At 37.2% G+C, this 17,959-nt stretch overlaps 1 protein-coding gene across 1 annotated transcript in view; it reads left to right on the top strand.

Moving 5' to 3' along the window:
* The window catches only part of LOC100684471 (mitochondrial amidoxime reducing component 2-like), a 40,946-nt gene extending 25,205 nt beyond the window's left edge, over positions 1–15,741 (top strand). Inside the window, 1 exon segment of the mRNA XM_038553294.1 lies at positions 14,978–15,741. Within this exon segment, the coding sequence (XP_038409222.1) occupies positions 14,978–15,741 (764 nt within the window).
* The last annotated feature ends 2,218 nt before the right edge of the window (positions 15,742–17,959 follow it).

The raw sequence follows: 17,959 nt of genomic DNA, 5'->3' as shown, positions 1-17,959 counted from the left end.
AGTTTGACTTCTTGTGTATAGTTATTGATGAAAAGGTAGAGTGACCACTGCCCATACCAGCTAATCAGACCTGCTGGGGTCCTGGGATAGACTGTGCCCATGTATGAGGAAGAATCCAGGCAGCATGAGGGGGTTCTCTCCTACCTAAATGCTTGATGCTGGAAACTGGAGTGATGCTTTGTCTATGCTGTAGTAATCTTAGACTCCTCAATCACTTACTTACAGCTATTGAGTAATTTTTGAATTGTCCTCTAAGGGAAGAAGTCATCAGGTCTAGCTTTGTGTCCTCATTTCTTTTGTAGTTGACAACTTACTCTAGAGTGTTTCCAAAGGCTTTGAATGATGAGCTCTGCAATTGCCTGCTGACCATGGGGGTGATGGACTGTAGAATATTGACCAGATTTAAAAGATTACCAATATAGCTTACCAATGTAGCTTCTAACATGGATGAAATCCCGTGGGGGAAAGTGAACGCATCATTAGGCAGCTAATGCTGGGAAAGCTTGCCCAGTAGATAAAGTAACTTTACTCTTGGATGTCCAGGCAGATGGCCACATGGGGCTGTTCATTTTTGAATTCCCTACTTCCCATGTTATCTTGGGTATTGAGTCCAGCTTGGCTTGGGGTGGTTGGACTTTGGTCTTGGGGTGGTTATACTGCCTCCAGAACTCAAGTAGCTCTTGAAGATCACTACACAGCCTGCCTTCCAAGTGGACCTTGTGTGGTTGTTCTCAGAGTGAGAAGCCAGGCATGGCATTGCCTACCATTAGCTGAGAGTATGAAATTATCCTTGTACTTGTAATTGAATTCCAACCTAAAGGAGTATACTTCCTCTTGAAACTAGGGCCCAAGAATTCTGAAAACATATTGGCAAAAATTTGTGGCTAAGGTTCATTTGTCCTGCAATATCCCAGTTCTGTGATACTATTTGTAACAAAAGATGGGACAAGCACAATTCTGCTGTGAGTAACATCTCCTGACTGTGGTAATAATTCAAACTAGAATTCATTTCCACTTGTCCCTGATTTTCTGGGTTAGGCTGTGTAGGGCTGGGGTCTATACCTACTGCAGGTTGGGGTAGGATGGTTAGAGTCCCTAATCTATCCATAGGCAGGGGGGATTGATGGGAGACCACCTTCAAATGACACCCAGATTAGCATGGGACCTGTCTCAGGCTATGTGGTTTGTACAAATCCCAGCTGTCATATTCAAACACTTAATAAATGTTGGTCCACATTCTGTACCCTACACAGGCTTCTGTGTCCAGGGAAGTTCTTCAAATGCTTATAGTTTATAATCATGTCTCACAGGTTAAACAAACTTCTTTTCCTTCAACTACTCCTAATATGAAAAATTCCGTGGGGACATAGTAATTGCCATCTTGCCAGCCATGATATTCCAACAGAAAAATGGGCAGAAGATATAATCATCATAAAGAAATAAATAATTAAAAATTTTGATAAGCCATGTATGAAAAGTCTTAACTCTCTAAAAACCAAAGAATTTCAAGTTAAACGGGTTTCACTGTCATTTTGGCAAAAGTTAAGATTATTATACCTCATGTTGGTGAAGCTATAGGAAATAGGCAGTCTCATATGGAGCTGGTAGGAGACTGAAATATACTTCTAGAGGCAGTCTGGCAAAAGTTGCCACAAGTCTTAAATATTTGCATAACAGAAATTCCACTTGTAGGAATTTAGCCTGAGGAAGTAAGCAGACAAGCTGTATATTACAAGGATGTCCACCCTGGTGCTGTTGATAATAGTAAAATAACAACAAATAATGTCTATAACTAGGGAACTGGCTAAATAAATAATGATATAGCCCCATCAAAGGATGATGTAGCTCTGTATTGAAATAGGAAGGTATCTGCAATACATTTTTGGGAGTAAATTCGTTATGAAACTAAAAGAATAATATGATGTTGCTTTTGAAGGACATACAAATGTGAATGGTAGTTATATTTGACTCATAGGACTGTGGGTAATGACATTTTCATATCCTATTTCTGATTTTCCCTCTTGGATTTTATTTCTTGGATATTAAAGAAACCTTAAGAGTTAAAAACATTTGATAATCTGATAGGCAAATTGGCCTCTTGATTTAAGTTTTTGATTACTAGTGAGTTTAAATAATTTTTAATGTTTATTACTTACTTAATAAAATATAGTTAAATAAGGACTAAAGTCTTGTGTTTTCAGAGTCATGTTATAGCTGGAAAGGAATCAGGACCATCTAGTCTCAATCTCTCATTTCATAGGTAAGGTTCAGTTTGTACAGGGAGGTTATATAATCTGACCAAATGTGAGAGAATTATGGCTGGTATCTGACCTGTCAACTCATTGAGCTTTCTGTTAGATTTTGCTGTTTTTCTCAGATTAGGTACATGCGTGGTACCTTATACATGCTTCTCGGCAATACCAAGTGCTCTGTTGTGCCAATTCAGAGATTAGTTTGTGAGTCATGATTGCTAATGATTAATTTTAGAGGTGATTTGTGGTAGATGTTACTTTACACAAACTGAGTTTTGTTTGTATGTGTGTATGTTGAGGGTAGTCAAATAGGGGTGTTCATTGTGCAATTAAGTCTGTACAATGGAAGGAAGAATTTGGGTTTTGGGTCAGAGGACCTGCAAGTGTCTCCAGAAGTACCATTACCTAGCTGTGGGCTCCTGGGTAAGTTACTTAACCTCTTTGAACTTTGTACATAAATGGCCAAGAGTATCTACATCACAAGGTTGTAAAGAGGATTAAAGTGGCTGTAGAAAATTAATGTGTGAAAAAGCCCAGTAAAGTGCTGAACTGAATGTTATATAACTGTTTATCTTCATTTGCTTGTTAAGATACCATTTTTTTTTCCAGAAAGAATTGGACACAGCAGATGTATATCATGCTTGTTGTTGTTGTCATGGTTTCCTACTATATACCAACTCTGTGGGAAGGTCAGTTGTCAGGATGGACTGAAGCAAGAAAGCATAAATATTTACAAAACCTGTTTCAGAGAAGAGGTGTAAGGAAGTTAAATTTGTACTAGCCACTTGGGGCTAGGAGTGAATCTGTTAGTCATGATGGGGCAAGTTGATCATCTGGACCAGGCTTATGATTTACTAAGAAACACTTTGTAGCCTGGGGGTAAACGTACATTTTAGAGGAGAATCTTTTGGAGGATATATGAAAAAAGCTTACCCACCATAGCCTATAAACTTCCAAAGTCACGGGTTGTGTCTTTCCTATTTGTTGCTGGACCACCAGTACTTAGCCCAGCTCAATAAAGGTTAGTTGTCTGAATAACTTCTAAAACTTGGGCTATAAAATGCCAAGGTGCTTGCACATTGTGTTGAGCTTTTATGGATCATTTCAATAGGGAATCTAGTTTTCTTCAGGTCTAGGAAAATTGCCTATGTTATTTCTTAGACAACGTCCTCTCTTCTGTTATCTCTATTCTTTCTTTTTTTGGAATTCCTATTAGTTAAATGTTAAATCTTCCTTATTAATAGTCTCATTTTTTTTTCTATTTCTTCTGCTCTCTGGATAACTTCTTCAATTTCATCTTTCAATCTTTCTATTTACTTTTTTCTTTTTCATTATTCTCCAAATATCTAAATATTCCTTTTGTTCATGGCATCTTATTCTTGCTTAGTGAAACTAATAGGTTAAACAAACGCTGTGAAGATATTTATAATAGATTTTGGGGGAGGGTTTCTTTTTAAATTCCTTGTATTGTTTCCATTTCTTCAGGTGATGGTGACTTCTCCTTCTTCTTCTCCCCATCTCCCTCCCACTTGCTTCCTTTCTCATCTCCTCCTCCTCATCATCCTCTTCGCCTTCTTCTTTTGTTTTACTTCTTCTACTTCTTATTCTTTTTGTATGTTTATATTGGTCTCTGTCTTAAATATTGATATTGTGGTTTTCCTGAAATGCCTGGTGATCCTTGGTTGTCTGTTCATATTTTGAAATGAGGCACTAAAAAGCTGACTGAAAACTATATGTTCATGGGCAAAGATGGCAACTGCTAGAGTGGACTTCACTGCCCACTGAGAAAGAACTCAGCTCCTATTAGTTGGGGATTCTCAAATGCCAGTATCTTTTTTTAGGCCTCTCTATTTCCCTAGAACAGAATCCTTTAATCTCTTGCCCTAGTGGTGAGTAGGAGTTTTAAATCTCCCTCTCAGAATGTTGAGAGTGATTAGGAAAAAGGGGGCTGGAGGTTCCTCATTGTTCAGAATGGCAACTTTCACTTACTCCCCTTGTTTTTACTGAGACAGGTGTGAGGATGGCAAAGCATGGAGCACAGAAGTTAGCAAACTATCTGGGGGTCAAATCCAGCCAGCCCTCTGTTTTTATGGGCCAAGTGTTATTGGAACACACCGTTCATTTACATATTCTCTGTGGCTGCTTTTGTCTTAGAAATGCAGAGTTGAGTAGTTGTGACAGCAATATATGGCTTATAAAACCTAGAATATTTACCATCTGGCCTTTTCCAGAAAAAAGAGCTTGCTGATTCATGATCTATGGGCCACATAGAAAGTGGAGACTCAGTATGAACACAAGGCAATGGAAGAGCTATATAATAGTTAATAAGAATAATGTCTAATATTTGTTGAGTGTTTATATGTGCCTGGCACTAGTAGGCATGCATTATCATATATAATAGTGATTAAGGATCATCTGTCTCTCTGACTAGATTATGCATTCCTTAATGTTAAGTTTATAGCTCCAGAATCTAGTAAGCATGGGCTTTTAGTGAATGTTGAACTAATTGAGCAGTGTTATCATGTAGAAGAGATGAAAGCCCCTTCTTGGAGATCAGAATAGAAATTTCAGAGAAGCAGACTTCAGGTCACTGAGTCATATCAGCTCTCACCAAGGTAGTGAGATATCTACCCTTGCGGAAGTGGTCACAAGAGCCTGGCCATCCACCCAGTTGTTCATGGATATTACCTAGGGGTTTCTTGCTTTGAGTGGCAGGTTGACCTACATGAAGTCTTGAATTCTAGGGTTTTGTCGTTCAAACTAGAAGACCAAAGACTAAAACTCAGAACTTATAATTGATATACTTCTCTTTCCATTGTAATATACTGCCTCCCTTAGAATTCCCACAAGAAGGGCTATGAGGAGATTGGTGTTGTTATGGAAGGAACATCACAATGAGCATATGAGGTTTGGGGTTATAATTCCATTTCTGCAATGTATTTACCACATGAGCCTGGCAAGCCTTTTAATGCCTTGTGGCCTAAGTGTCCTCAAGTGAGGGGACAGGACTAGATAATCTCTAAATTCTCTTTCGGCTCTAAAATAAATTTATCCAAGGATTAGCAGGGCCCCTCCTATTGGGAGGACAGGACAGACTAGTTCAAACAAGATGTTTCCCTGTTATGTGTTGCCAGAGTAGTGAGGCTCTGCTTTTAAAAATATTTTGCCCACCTCCTGATCCCATCCCAGTCTCAGCTGCTCAGTTTCTATCCCCTTTCTGTTTTCCTGTTCCTGTCTTTCTTTATGGTACTTCTTTCTTGGGAAATCAGGTTTAAGCAGGCTGTAGTTTTAGCCTTTCTTCAGCATAGTGAAGGCAAGCCTTTCTTGTTAAATTCTGCTCATTTGGCTGGTGAAAAACTTGGAGCTGTTCAGTGCTTGGAAGGTTGAGGATATTAACATTGACCTCAGAAAGGTGATTGGGCCTCCTTTATTTAGGGCACTAGCCATGGAGAGCTCATATTTCTCATGGGGGAACATTTTATTCTTGGTGGAGACAGTTTCAACTCCCAGAATGAGCCATCTACCCATTCCTTTATTAAAGTTCTTGAGTTAAAGCTAAATAACTTAACCTAAATTCTTTTTAAAAAGGATGGCAAGATTCAACTTGAAGTGGACCCTCATCTAGCAGCACTGTTCTCATATCCCACTTGAGTAGATATCAACTATTATCTGTGGTCTCTAATTACTTCAAGGCTTTTGTTTGAACTATCTTAAATTTTAAAAATTTCGTTTGACTTAAGTGCTTAGTATTCAGTTATTTTATAGTTGCCCATGTTCTACACTATATTTGACCATATAGCTCTTATCTCTGAATAACCCTAAAAACTGCAGTGTCATGTTAAGAACTCCTTTTAGTCCAAGGCATGTCACTACGTGTTGCCAACTTCCAACTGATTCTCATCCAGAAGATTAGCAAGGCCGCCACATGGTGTTCTTTTTTACCAAACATTATTGCCTGCATTATAGCTAGGACTCGATGTGGTGACATTAATCCCAAATCTGCAGAATGGTACTCTTAATTCTGCTTGGGTGGAGAGCAACTTGAGCTCTCAGCATAAGCCTTTTATTTTGGGAATACCATTCTTTGTCACCATTTCTGCAAGGAATGTTAGTCAGTTATTAGGAATTTTATTTTGCTCCTGACAAATAATATTTCTCTCTCTTCATATTGAGATACCCAGATTTTATATCTTTAATGAACAATCTCTAGCATTGATTTAGTTGCTGAATATCCTCCTCAGACATGTTTTAATTATTCATTAAGAAACTATAGGAATTCCAGCTAAAAATGGAGCCTGGCTGGAAGTCCCTGGTGAAGTCTTTCCAATTTTCCTACTAAAATGCCTGTAAAGTTCAACGTGGATGGAACTGGAGGGTATTATGCTGAGTGAAGTAAGTCAATCGGAGAAGGACAAACCTTATATGTTCTCATTCATTTGGGGAATATAAATAATAGTGAAAGGGAATATAAGGGAAGGGAGGAGAAATGTGTGGGAAATATCAGAAAGGGAGACAGAACATAAAGACTCCTAACTCTGGGAAATGAACTAGGGGTGGTGGAAGGGGAGGAGGGTGGGGGGTGTGGGTGAATGGGTGACGGGCACTGAGGGGGGCACTTGACGGGATGAGCACTGGGTGTTATTCTGTATGTTGGTAAATTGAACACCAATAAAAAATAAATTTATTATTAAAAAAATTAAAAAAATAAAATAAAATGCCTGTAAAGACAAAGAAAAAGAAAATTTAAACACAAATATAAAAACAATGGATAGAATAATCTCAAAATTGGGGGGAAGAATCTACACTAGTTATAAGGCAAGATTGAGACAAACCTTCCCAAATATCTTTCAATGGCACACAAAGTTGGCTTTACTACATGACACAAAAAAACTTTTGAAATGGGAGGGGAGGTTACTGTGCTCCTTCTACTGTCTTGTTTATTATCAACACAACTGAGCCAGTGGGCTTTTACCCATGGGTGTTTTGTGAGGCTGAGAGTATTTGCACATCATTCTATATCCCACAAATTAAAATTCTCAGAAAACAACTTGGATCCTCAGAAAACGAGGTCAGCTTTGGCTGAGCCAGAGAATTAGTGGAGGTATATTGCATTTTCAAGGCAAAATTTCTGAAGGGTAAAGCTCCTTAGATTTAGGTTGGGTTACAAACAAACAAAAATGAACCACCATGACTAAAACTCCAGTTAACAGTGCATGCTGGGAATTAATTTTTGATGAGGCCATGATGGAAACGCAGGACTTAGGGCAGATGCTGTGCACATTGAATAAATGGAGTGGAGCCAAGGGTACTTTAGTTTCTCTGTGTTTTGATAAACACAAAATAGAAATAAGTTTCATCCTGTTCAAAGATAAATAAGGAGGAGGATAAAACCACATCAAATGTGTGAAAAAGTACCTAAGACACCCAAAGGAAGAGCACAACTCTAAAGTGACTTACTGGAGAGTCCAGAAACTGCAAGATACAAAACATGGATGTTAAAGAGCAGAGAGTAAATACATGAATAATTGGCATCCTTGAAGAAGGCACTAAAGCTAATGAAAAAAAAAAAACCAATAATTAAAAATACAATAGAAAGAGAGAGAGAGAGAGAGAGATAAAGAAATAGGTTCTAAACAAAGAAACAGACTTTTAACTATAGAGAACAAACTGATGGTTACCAGAGGGGAGGCGGGTGGGAGATGGGTTAAATAGGTGATGGGGATTAAGGAGTGCACTTGTTGTTGTGATGAGCACCAGGTGCTGTATGGAAGTGTTGAATCACTGTTTTGCACACATGAAAGTATTATTACACTGTAAGTTAACTATACAGGAATATGAACAAACAAACAAAAAAAACCTCATCCTCCCCACCAAAGATGTAACAGGAAAAATTCAGGAACAGAAATAAGACCCATATTGGAAAAGAAAAATCATAGTGTTCCAGACAAGTTAATGCTCAAAAGCACACATAAGATGTATCCTGGCAAGAATTTTAATTCATAAAGACAAGAAAAAAATTTTCACAAGTATGTAAGCAAAATAAACCAATTACCTAAAAAAAAATAACAAAAACTGCGACTTTTACTCTAAAAGTCTAAATTTAGAAGAAACTAGAGAATTTACACAGTTTTGAGAACCAAAGTTTGTAACTTATTGCTTTTATACCCAGTCTAATTATCTTTAACTGGTGAAATCACAAAAAGACATCTCAGATATGCAAGACTCAGAAACCCTTATTGAAACTGATTACTTGGAAAAGCGTAAAAAATGGAGAAGAGGCTAGATAAGGATTGTCCTGAGGTCTGAAACCAGTTAAAATAGGGATATGTTCAATCAGTGTTTATCAAATGATTTTCAGTCATTAAATTTTTTATCTAGAGGAAATCTTCCTTGAAAACCCCAAATATAGGGATGCCTGGGTGGGTCAGTGGTTGAGCATCTGTCTTTGGCTCAGGGCGTGATCCGGGGTTCTGGGATCAAGTCCCACATTGGGCTCCCTGTGAAGAGCCTGCTTCTCCCTCTGCCTAAGTCTCTGCCACTCTCATGAATAAATAAAATCTTAAAAAAAGAAAACCTCAAATATAAAACAGCTACAATTGCCATTGACAGGTTAAAGAGGATATGAAGAACCAACAACCTGTGAGGTTGTCCACATACAACCTGTGAGGTACCTCCCCAAAATGTTAAGACTCTATGGAAAAAAGTTTGAAAATGACTGCTCCAAAATATCTATTGTAAATCTTTCTATAGAACTGAATATAGACATTAAAAATGATTATTAAAGGAGATTTATAGTGTATGAATTAATTTGATAATAATCTAGATGTAGATATTATAATTTCTTTGGCTTTGTTCTCCTGTTTCAAGATTATTTTGGTTATTCTAGATTTATTGCAATTCCATAAAAACTTTAGAATCAGCTTGTCAATTTCTTTTTTTTTTTCATTAATATTTTATTTATTTATTCATGGCAGACACGGAGAGAGAGGCAGAGATATAGGCAGAGGAAGAAACAGACTCCCTGCAGGGAGCCTGATTCGGGACTCCATCTCAGGAGCCCAGGATCGCAACCTGAGCCAAAGGCAGATTCTTAATCACTGAGCCACTCAGGTGCCCCAGTTTGTCAATTTCTTTTTTTTTTTTTTAAGCCATTTTTTTTTTTGTTAGAATTGCATTGAAACCAAGTTATCAATTTGGAGAGAATTTACATCTTTATATTAATATGATTTATCTTTGCTACTTTTAGTTCTTTTTAAATTTCTCTTAGGTATTTATTTTGGCATTCAGTGTAAAGGTCTTGTACATCTTTTATTAATGTTTTATGTTTTTGATACCTCTGTAAAAGAAATTGTTTAAATTTCATTACCAATTGCTGTTATATAGAATCATAATTGATTTTGCGTATTTAGTTTGTATCTTGTTTTTTTAAGATATAATTTCTCAATTACTGTTATACAAAAATGCAGTATATATTTATTTACATAGTATATTTTGATCTTGTTCAATTCACTTACTAGTTCTAGTAGTTTTTTGGTAGATTTTTTCAGGATTTTCTATGTATACAATCATTTTATCTACTAATAAATACATATAGTACATATTTATCAATACAATTCCATATTACTTTATTATTTTTTTAGTATTAATTTGAGACTTCTTCATACTCCAAGTCTGAAGTCCCTCCTACATCTCTTGTAGTCATCGCTTTTATCTAACATTATGGTGACACACTGCTTTTTATTCCTGTTTTTCTGAGCATAACCACTATTCACATTTAGAGTTGACAGTTTAATTTGAAAGCATACTGAAAGGGGTTCACTTGTTTTTTTCTGCTGGGTTAAACTAATAATTTTTTCCCCTTAATTGAAGTATATATAGCTGGATGACAATTAGCATCACTAGAAAGTCAGCCAGCATTGGTCACACTTCTGTTTCTAGCTTTGGAAGTTCTATTATTTGTCTGAGAAATTTGTCCATTTTGACTACCTTTAATTGTATTGCCTTATATGAGACAGAAAATCATCTGCATACCCTAAAATTTTCATTTCAATACTGCTATACAATATGATATTTTGAATCTCATTTTAGGCTAATGTTTAACACTATGTTGGGCTGTCAATGCAATTAACTCTTCCAAGGTAACAATGGGGTGAACATGCATGGCCAAGATCACATGCATGCGGCAACTACAACAGTGCCTCAACCTAGCCCTTTCTTTGGCCACTGCCAAGATGTCTTTGGCATCTATTGAAAGATATAGTCAAAGTTCAGAAGAGTTGAAATTTGAAAATAGACTAATGAATTATAAAATGGAAAAATTGTTGCTCAATAAAGAAACAGTGAACAAAGGTGTACATTTTTGGCAAGTGTACTCAAGGAAAATAAGAATTATATATAGATATTATTAAAATAATTATTAAAAATACCATTGCAAGGTTTTTTAAAGATCTGGATATCTGGATAAAACAAATTATTTTTCTAGGAAAAATATATTGCCAAAATGACCTCAACAAGAGTTAGAAAACCTGAACTTTCAGTAACCACTAGAGAAATTATAAAAATTGTAAAATTATGAATTACAAAAATTATTTAAAAAAAAAGAACTAACTCCTAGAAAGGCCCTAGGCTAAATGGATTTACAGACAATCTTTTAACAACTTGCAATGAATGGTGAATTCCTATGTATAAACTGCTCCTTAATAAACAGATGGTAAATTTTTCAATTAATTTCACAAAGCTAAGGGATCAGTTATACCAAAACCTTAGAGACACTCTAATCAATATAAACTATTTTTATTAAAAAAAATAAAGAAAATTAAAAATAAAGGTGCTAGAGGCAGGCAGACAGTTTTAAAAATTTCAGGTTAATCTAAGAATTATATTCATTTTAAGGTAGAATAAAATTGAACACACAATGAGTTGGTAGTACAATTAGGCTTAGAACTTGAAAAAAACTTCAACATTTTCTCATATTGAAGTTATATGTCAAAATCACATATAACTAGATCCAGTCTATCTACCTATCCATCTATTCATTTATCATTATTAATTATAATGGCTAAGAACTACTGTACTAAAAATTAAGAGTAAAAAAATCCTTGAAGACTGCTCTCTAGAAAAGGGGTGAAACTTTTCAAGGTTGGAACCATAGTGTTTAGAAAGCACCCTACCAGTCCTGGATTCTGTTCTCTGCTGAATGCTGGACTCAGTTCTTTCTACAGATCATCAGTTGCATGGGTCCGGCCTCTGCTCAATGACCTACAGTGGCAGTGAGATTTTAAGATAGATGGAGGCAGTTTTGTGTATTCTCAGTCAGCGGTGGTACAGATTTTGTTGGCGCTAGAGTGTATGTAATTTTGGACTCCTTCTTAAGAAGAATACAAAATTAGGGCCTGGAGGAGTTTGTGCAACAGAGGTGCCCTGAAGTTTAAGCTTCATCAGCCTCATGGAAAAATTTTCCTCTGTTCTCAGTTATTTCAGCTCTTTTCCAAATTTAGTCATTTTGAGACTTCTAGCAACTAGGTTGCTCTACCTGCTTTAACTTGGGTTATTGAAATCTCTTTTTAAGTGCACTCAAGAATAAGCACAAGATTACAGGTGTATTCTGACTAGCCCAGGATAACAGAGGACTATCATCTTCTTTTATTTAAGAACTTTACACCAGTATTACTGCAGTGATAATACTAACTTATAAAAAACTCCACAATACACACATGATGGTACTTGATTTTAAGTCATCTAAAACATTTGTTTTACTAAGAGAGGTAAATTTTGTTCTTCTCTTCCACTCTACTTCATGAGCTCATATTCAGATGATCTCTCCCATCCCAAATCAACAACAGAAAATAATAATTAACAGTGGTGAATATTTAGTTATTGAATGTGCTAGGTACCATTCTAAGTACTTTACACATCTTAACTTATTGATTTACAATTTATCCTCACAAAATCCCATGAGATAGGTACTTTCACTATATTTATTTTACACATAAGGAAACTGAGATATGGAGAGGTTAAAACTTGCTCAAGACCCTTACCTTACACCGTATACAAATATTAACTCAAAGTGGATTTAAGACTTAATTATAAGAGCTAAGCATAAAACTCTTAGAAGAAAACATAGGGCTCAGTCTTTATGACCTTGGGTTTGATAGTGGTTCCTTCAATTTGACACTGTAAGCACAAATAGGGAAAAATAGATAAATTTGGCTTCATCAAAATTAAAACTTCTGTTCATCAAAGGACACTATCTATGAAAAGAAATCCCACAGAATGTGAGCAAGAAAGTATTTGTAAATCACAGATCTAATAAGGGTCTAGTATCCAGAATCTATAAAGAATATTCACATTTGAACAATAAAAAGATAACTGAATTTTAAAAGGGCAAAGGATTTGAATAGACAGTTCTCCAAAAAAGATATGCAAATAACCGACAAGCACATTAAATGATACTTAGTGTTATTAATTGTTAAGGAAGTGCAAATAAAACTACATGAGATACTACTTCACACTTACTAGGATGGCTATAATATTAGTTTAAAAACCCATGAAAAATGACAAGTGAAAAAAAAACATGAAAAACACCATGAAACATGTGGAGGAATTTGAATACTCTTACAATACTGTCAAATGTAAAATGGTATATCCACTGTAGAAAAAGCCTCAAAAGTTACAGAGTTATCATATTATTATTATTTTTGACTCCGACTTTTTATTTATTTTTAATAAATTAATTTTTTATTGGTGTTCAATTTACCAACATACAGAATAACACCCAGTGCTCATCCCGTCAAGTGCCCCCCTCAGTGCCCATCACCCATTCACCCCCACCCCCCACCCTCCTCCCCTTCCACCACCCCTAGTTCATTTCCCAGAGTTAGGAGGCTTTATGTTCTGTCTCCCTTTCTGATATTTCCCACACATTTCTTCTCCCTTCCCTTATATTCCCTTTCACTATTATTTATATTCCCCAAATGAATGAGAACATATAAGGTTTGTCCTTCTCCGATTGACTTACTTCACTCAGCATAATACCCTCCAGTTCCATCCACGTTGAAGCAAATGGTGGGTATTTGTCGTTTCTAATGGCTGAGGAATATTCCATTGTATACATAGACCACATCTTCTTTATCCATTCATCTTTCGATGGACACCGAGGCTCCTTCCACAGTTTGGCTATTGTGGACATTGCTGCTAGAAACATCGGGGTGCAGGTGTCCCGGTGTTTCATTGCATCTGAATCTTTGGGGTAAATCCCCAACAGTGCAATTGCTGGGTCGTAGGGCAGGTCTATTTTTAACTCTTTGAGGAACCTCCACACAGTTTTCCAGAGTGGCTGCACCAGTTCACATTCCCACCAACAGTGTAAGAGGGTTCCCTTTTCTCCGCATCCTCTCCAACATTTGTTGTTTCCTGCCTTGTTAATTTTCCCCATTCTCACTGGTGTGAGGTGGTATCTCATTGTGGTTTTGATTTGTATTTCCCTGATGGCAAGTGATGCAGAGCATTTTCTCATATGCATGTTGGCCATGTCTATGTCTTCCTCTGTGAGATTTCTCTTCATGTCTTTTGCCCATTTCATGATTGGATTGTTTGTTTCTTTGGTGTTGAGTTTAAGAAGTTCTTTATAGATCTTGGAAACTAGCCCTTTATCTGATATGTCATTTGCAAATATCTTCTCCCATTCTGTAGGTTGTCTTTGAGTTTTGTTGACTGTATCCTTTGCTGTGCAAAAGCTTCTTATCTTGATGAAGTCCCAATAGTTCATTTTTGCTTTTGTTTCTTTTGCCTTCATGGATGTATCTTGCAAGAAGTTACTGTGGCCAAGTTCAAACAGGGTGTTGCCTGTGTTCTCCTCCAGGACTTTGATGGAATCTTGTCTCACATTTAGATCTTTCATCCATTTTGAGTTTATCTTTGTGTATGGTGAAAGAGAGTGGTCTAGTTTCATTCTTCTGCATGTGGATGTCCAATTTTCCCAGCACCATTTATTGAAGAGACTGTCTTTCTTCTAATGGATAGTCTTTCCTCCTTTATCGAATATTAGTTGCCCATAAAGTTCAGGGTCCACTTCTGGGTTCTCTACTCTGTTCCATTGATCTATGTGTCTGTTTTTGTGCCAGTACCACACTGTCTTGATGACCACAGCTTTGTAGTACAACCTGAAATCTGGCATTGTGATGCCCCCAGATAAGGTTTTCTTTTTTAAAATTCCCCTGGCTATTCGGGGTCTTTTCTGATTCCACACAAATCTTAAAATAATTTGTTCTAACTCTCTGAAGAAAGTCCATGGTATTTTGATAGGGATTGCATTAAACGTGTAAATTGCCCTGGGTAACATTGACATTTTCACAGTATTAATTCTGCCAATCCATGAGCATGGAATATTTTTCCATCTCTTTGTGTCTTCCTCAATTTCTTTCAGAAGTGTTCTATAGTTTTGAGGGTATAGATCCTTTACCTCTTTGGCTAGGTTTATTCCTAGGTATCTTATGCTTTTGGGTGCAATTGTAAATGGGATTGACTCCTTAATTTCTCTTTCTTCAGTCTCATTGTTAGTGTATAGAAATGCTACTGATTTCTGGGCATTGATTTTGTATCCTGCCATGCTACCAAATTGCTGTATGAGTTCTAGCAATCTTGGGGTGGAGGCTTTTGAGTTATATTATAAAGCAAAGATTTGAAAACAGGTATTCAGGTGAAAACTTGTACACAAATCTTTACAGCAGGAAAATGCTGCAGTTGTCAGAGGTTTTGGCTGGTGACTAAGGAAGATGGGCACATGGTCGCCGCCTGGCAGGAGCCTTGCCTGGTACTGGTGTCTATCACCTGTGAGGGCGAGCGCCTGATCTTCAAGGCTCCGGGCATGGACCAGCTGGTTTTGCTGAGCAAGCTGCCTCCCTCAAACAAGGTCCACGATTGCAGGCTATTGGGCATGGACATTAAGGGCAGGGACTGTGGCGATGAGGCAGCGCAGTGATTCACCAGCTTCTTGAAAACAGAAGCTTTCAGGCTGGTTCAGTTTGAGAAGCACATGAAAGGAAGATGGTTGAAGGAAATTTTCTCTCCTGTGGTACTGAATTACCAGTTGGCCTACCCAGACTGCAGCCCCATCATGGTCCTCCCTGAAGCCTCCTTGGTGGCTCTGAGTACCAGGCTGGAGAAGAAAGTGAAAATGGACCAGTTCAGATCCAATATCATGGTGACAGGCTGTGATGCTTCCGAGGAGGACACCTGGGATGAACTCCTCATTGGCAACGTAGAAATGATAAAAGTTTTGTCTTGCCCCAGGTGCATCTTGACCACCACAGACCCAGATACTGGAATCATAGATAGGAAGGAGCCCCTGGAAACCCTGAAGAGCTACCCCCTGTGTGCTCCTTTGGAGAAACAAATATACAAGTCATCCCCACTTTTCAGGTTCTATTATTCAGTGGAGAAAATTGGCAAGATGCAAGCTGGTGACCCAGTGTATCAGATGGGTCCATGAGGTGGTTTCAGCTCCGGGAGGTTTTCATTAGGATTTTTGCCAAAAGCAGCAACACCAACCACCTCGGCGCAGCCTTGCTAACCAGCCTTTGGCCATCTTCACCCCAGAAATGAATCTCTATTTTTAACTCTTTGACATTACTCATGCTCCCAGTTAATGCAGAGGATTAGAGGTGATCCAGAAATAAGAAGATATATAGACTTTAGGTAATGAGAACTTTTGAAATAAATAAAACTGCCTATGAAATTGTTGTGAATGTTACTATAGCAATTATACTTCTCAACCCCTGATGTTAATGTTGATGAATAAAGAAAGCTTAAATAATCAGTTAAAAAATAAATCTTTACAGCAGCATTATTCACAGCACTCAAAAGGTGGAAACAACATCAATGTCCATCAAATAATGAATAGATAAGCAAAATGGATAGTACCCATGCATTATTATTCAGCCAGAAATATTAGTCAATCATAAAGAGGAATAAAAGACTGATACATGTTACAATATGGATGAATCTTGAAAATATACTAAGTGAAAGAAGTCAAACACAAAAGACCCCATTCTATATGATTCTTTTTATAGGAAAAGTCCAAGAATAGGCAAATTGATAGAAACAGAAAGAGATTAGTGGTTGCCAGGTGTTGGGAGTAGGGAAAAATGGGGAACAATTGCTTGATGGATTTGGGATTTCCTTTTGGCGTGATAAAAATGTTCTGAAATTAGATAGTGGCTTTACATCATTAATATACCAAGTGTCACTGAATTGCACACTTTAAAACAGTTAAAATGGCAAATTTAAATTATATGTATTTCACCACAATAAAAAGGAAAATTTGCCCAAGATCACACAGCTAGTAAGTGGTGAAGCCGGACTTCTAACCCAGGCAGTCTACTCCAAAGTCTGGGTACATAAACCTACTCTATTCTGCCTCTAAAACATTTACTGAGTATCTTCTAGTGAGTGTTATATATCTAATAGTATCTACAAGTTTTCTACCATGTAATTTTTTGTCTATGCCGTCTTCTTCCAACTCCAGCTTACTATACGATTGTCAACTAAAAGAAATCTTGAAAATATTGTCATCAATTGATAACTTATATTTTTAAAAAAAGATTTATTTGTTTGAGAGAGAGCAAGAGCAAGTGAGCATTGAGGGGTGGGGAAGTGGCAGATGGAGAGAGAGTGAACCAAAGCAGACTGTGCTGAGCACAGATCACCATGCTGGGCTCGATCCCACAACCCTGGGATAAGGGCCTGAGTGGAAATCAAGAGTCCAACTCTGACCAACTGTACCACCTAGGCTGCTTCAATCAGCAACTCCTAAAAATTGATCACCCCTTGTGAGGGTAGAAATAAAAACAGAAGGACCAATTGAATATCTATTTAAAGAGTATTTAGAGCTCAAATCCCCCTCCTTGCCTCAGCTCAGTAGATGGCTGCCATGTCCATTCTCACTCCAGCAGAAGTTTGGAGTTTTATTGTCTAGAGAGGTCTCTGAACTGCAGGATACTAGGCATATACTCTAATCCCTAACCCTGACTCTAACCCTAACTTCTTAACCTTGAACCCATAAAAAAATTCCAAAAAAAATTATTTGCCCTTTACCAATTCTTCCATAATAGTCAGGCCTCTTGACTGCATGTGATAGGAATCCATCTAGTTTACATGAACAGGGAGATTTATTGAGAGGCTTACAGAAGTGCAAGATGGGTGGGGATCCAGTTGGGCCTTAGGAACCTCTGGAATTAGGGACTGGAATATCTGTGGGGCTCTCTCTCTTTCTTTCTTTTTATCTGCTATTTTTTTGCTTCTCATTCTGTGTTGGATTTATTCTCTCACTCTTAATTTTTCCCCACTAGACATGAAACGTAGCTACTAGCAGCTTCCAGGCTTATGTTTTAACCTTGTCTTATGAGAGGAACTCAGTCTCTTCTTGTAGCTCCTGTTTGAAAAATCCTAGTAAGGACTCTGATCAGCTTGGTTGGTTACATACTCGTCACTTGGTCCAACAACTGTGTGTAGGCACACTAAGATTGGTAGTCTTCATTGCAATCATTAGTAGAGCAGCTATATTTCATCAGAGAAAGAAGTGTGATTTTCCTAAAGAAGAACCAGGCAAAGAAAACAATAAAAATCCACAACACCTACTAAAATTCTAAACCTATAACTCATGTTAACTTCCATAAATAACTTATTCATTTGTGTAACTCCCCCATCTT

Source organism: Canis lupus, chromosome 11 (assembly GCF_011100685.1).
Source record: "Canis lupus familiaris isolate Mischka breed German Shepherd chromosome 11, alternate assembly UU_Cfam_GSD_1.0, whole genome shotgun sequence".
NCBI classification, from domain to species: Eukaryota; Metazoa; Chordata; class Mammalia; order Carnivora; family Canidae; genus Canis; species Canis lupus.
This window is presented reverse-complemented; position numbering and strand designations above follow the sequence as displayed.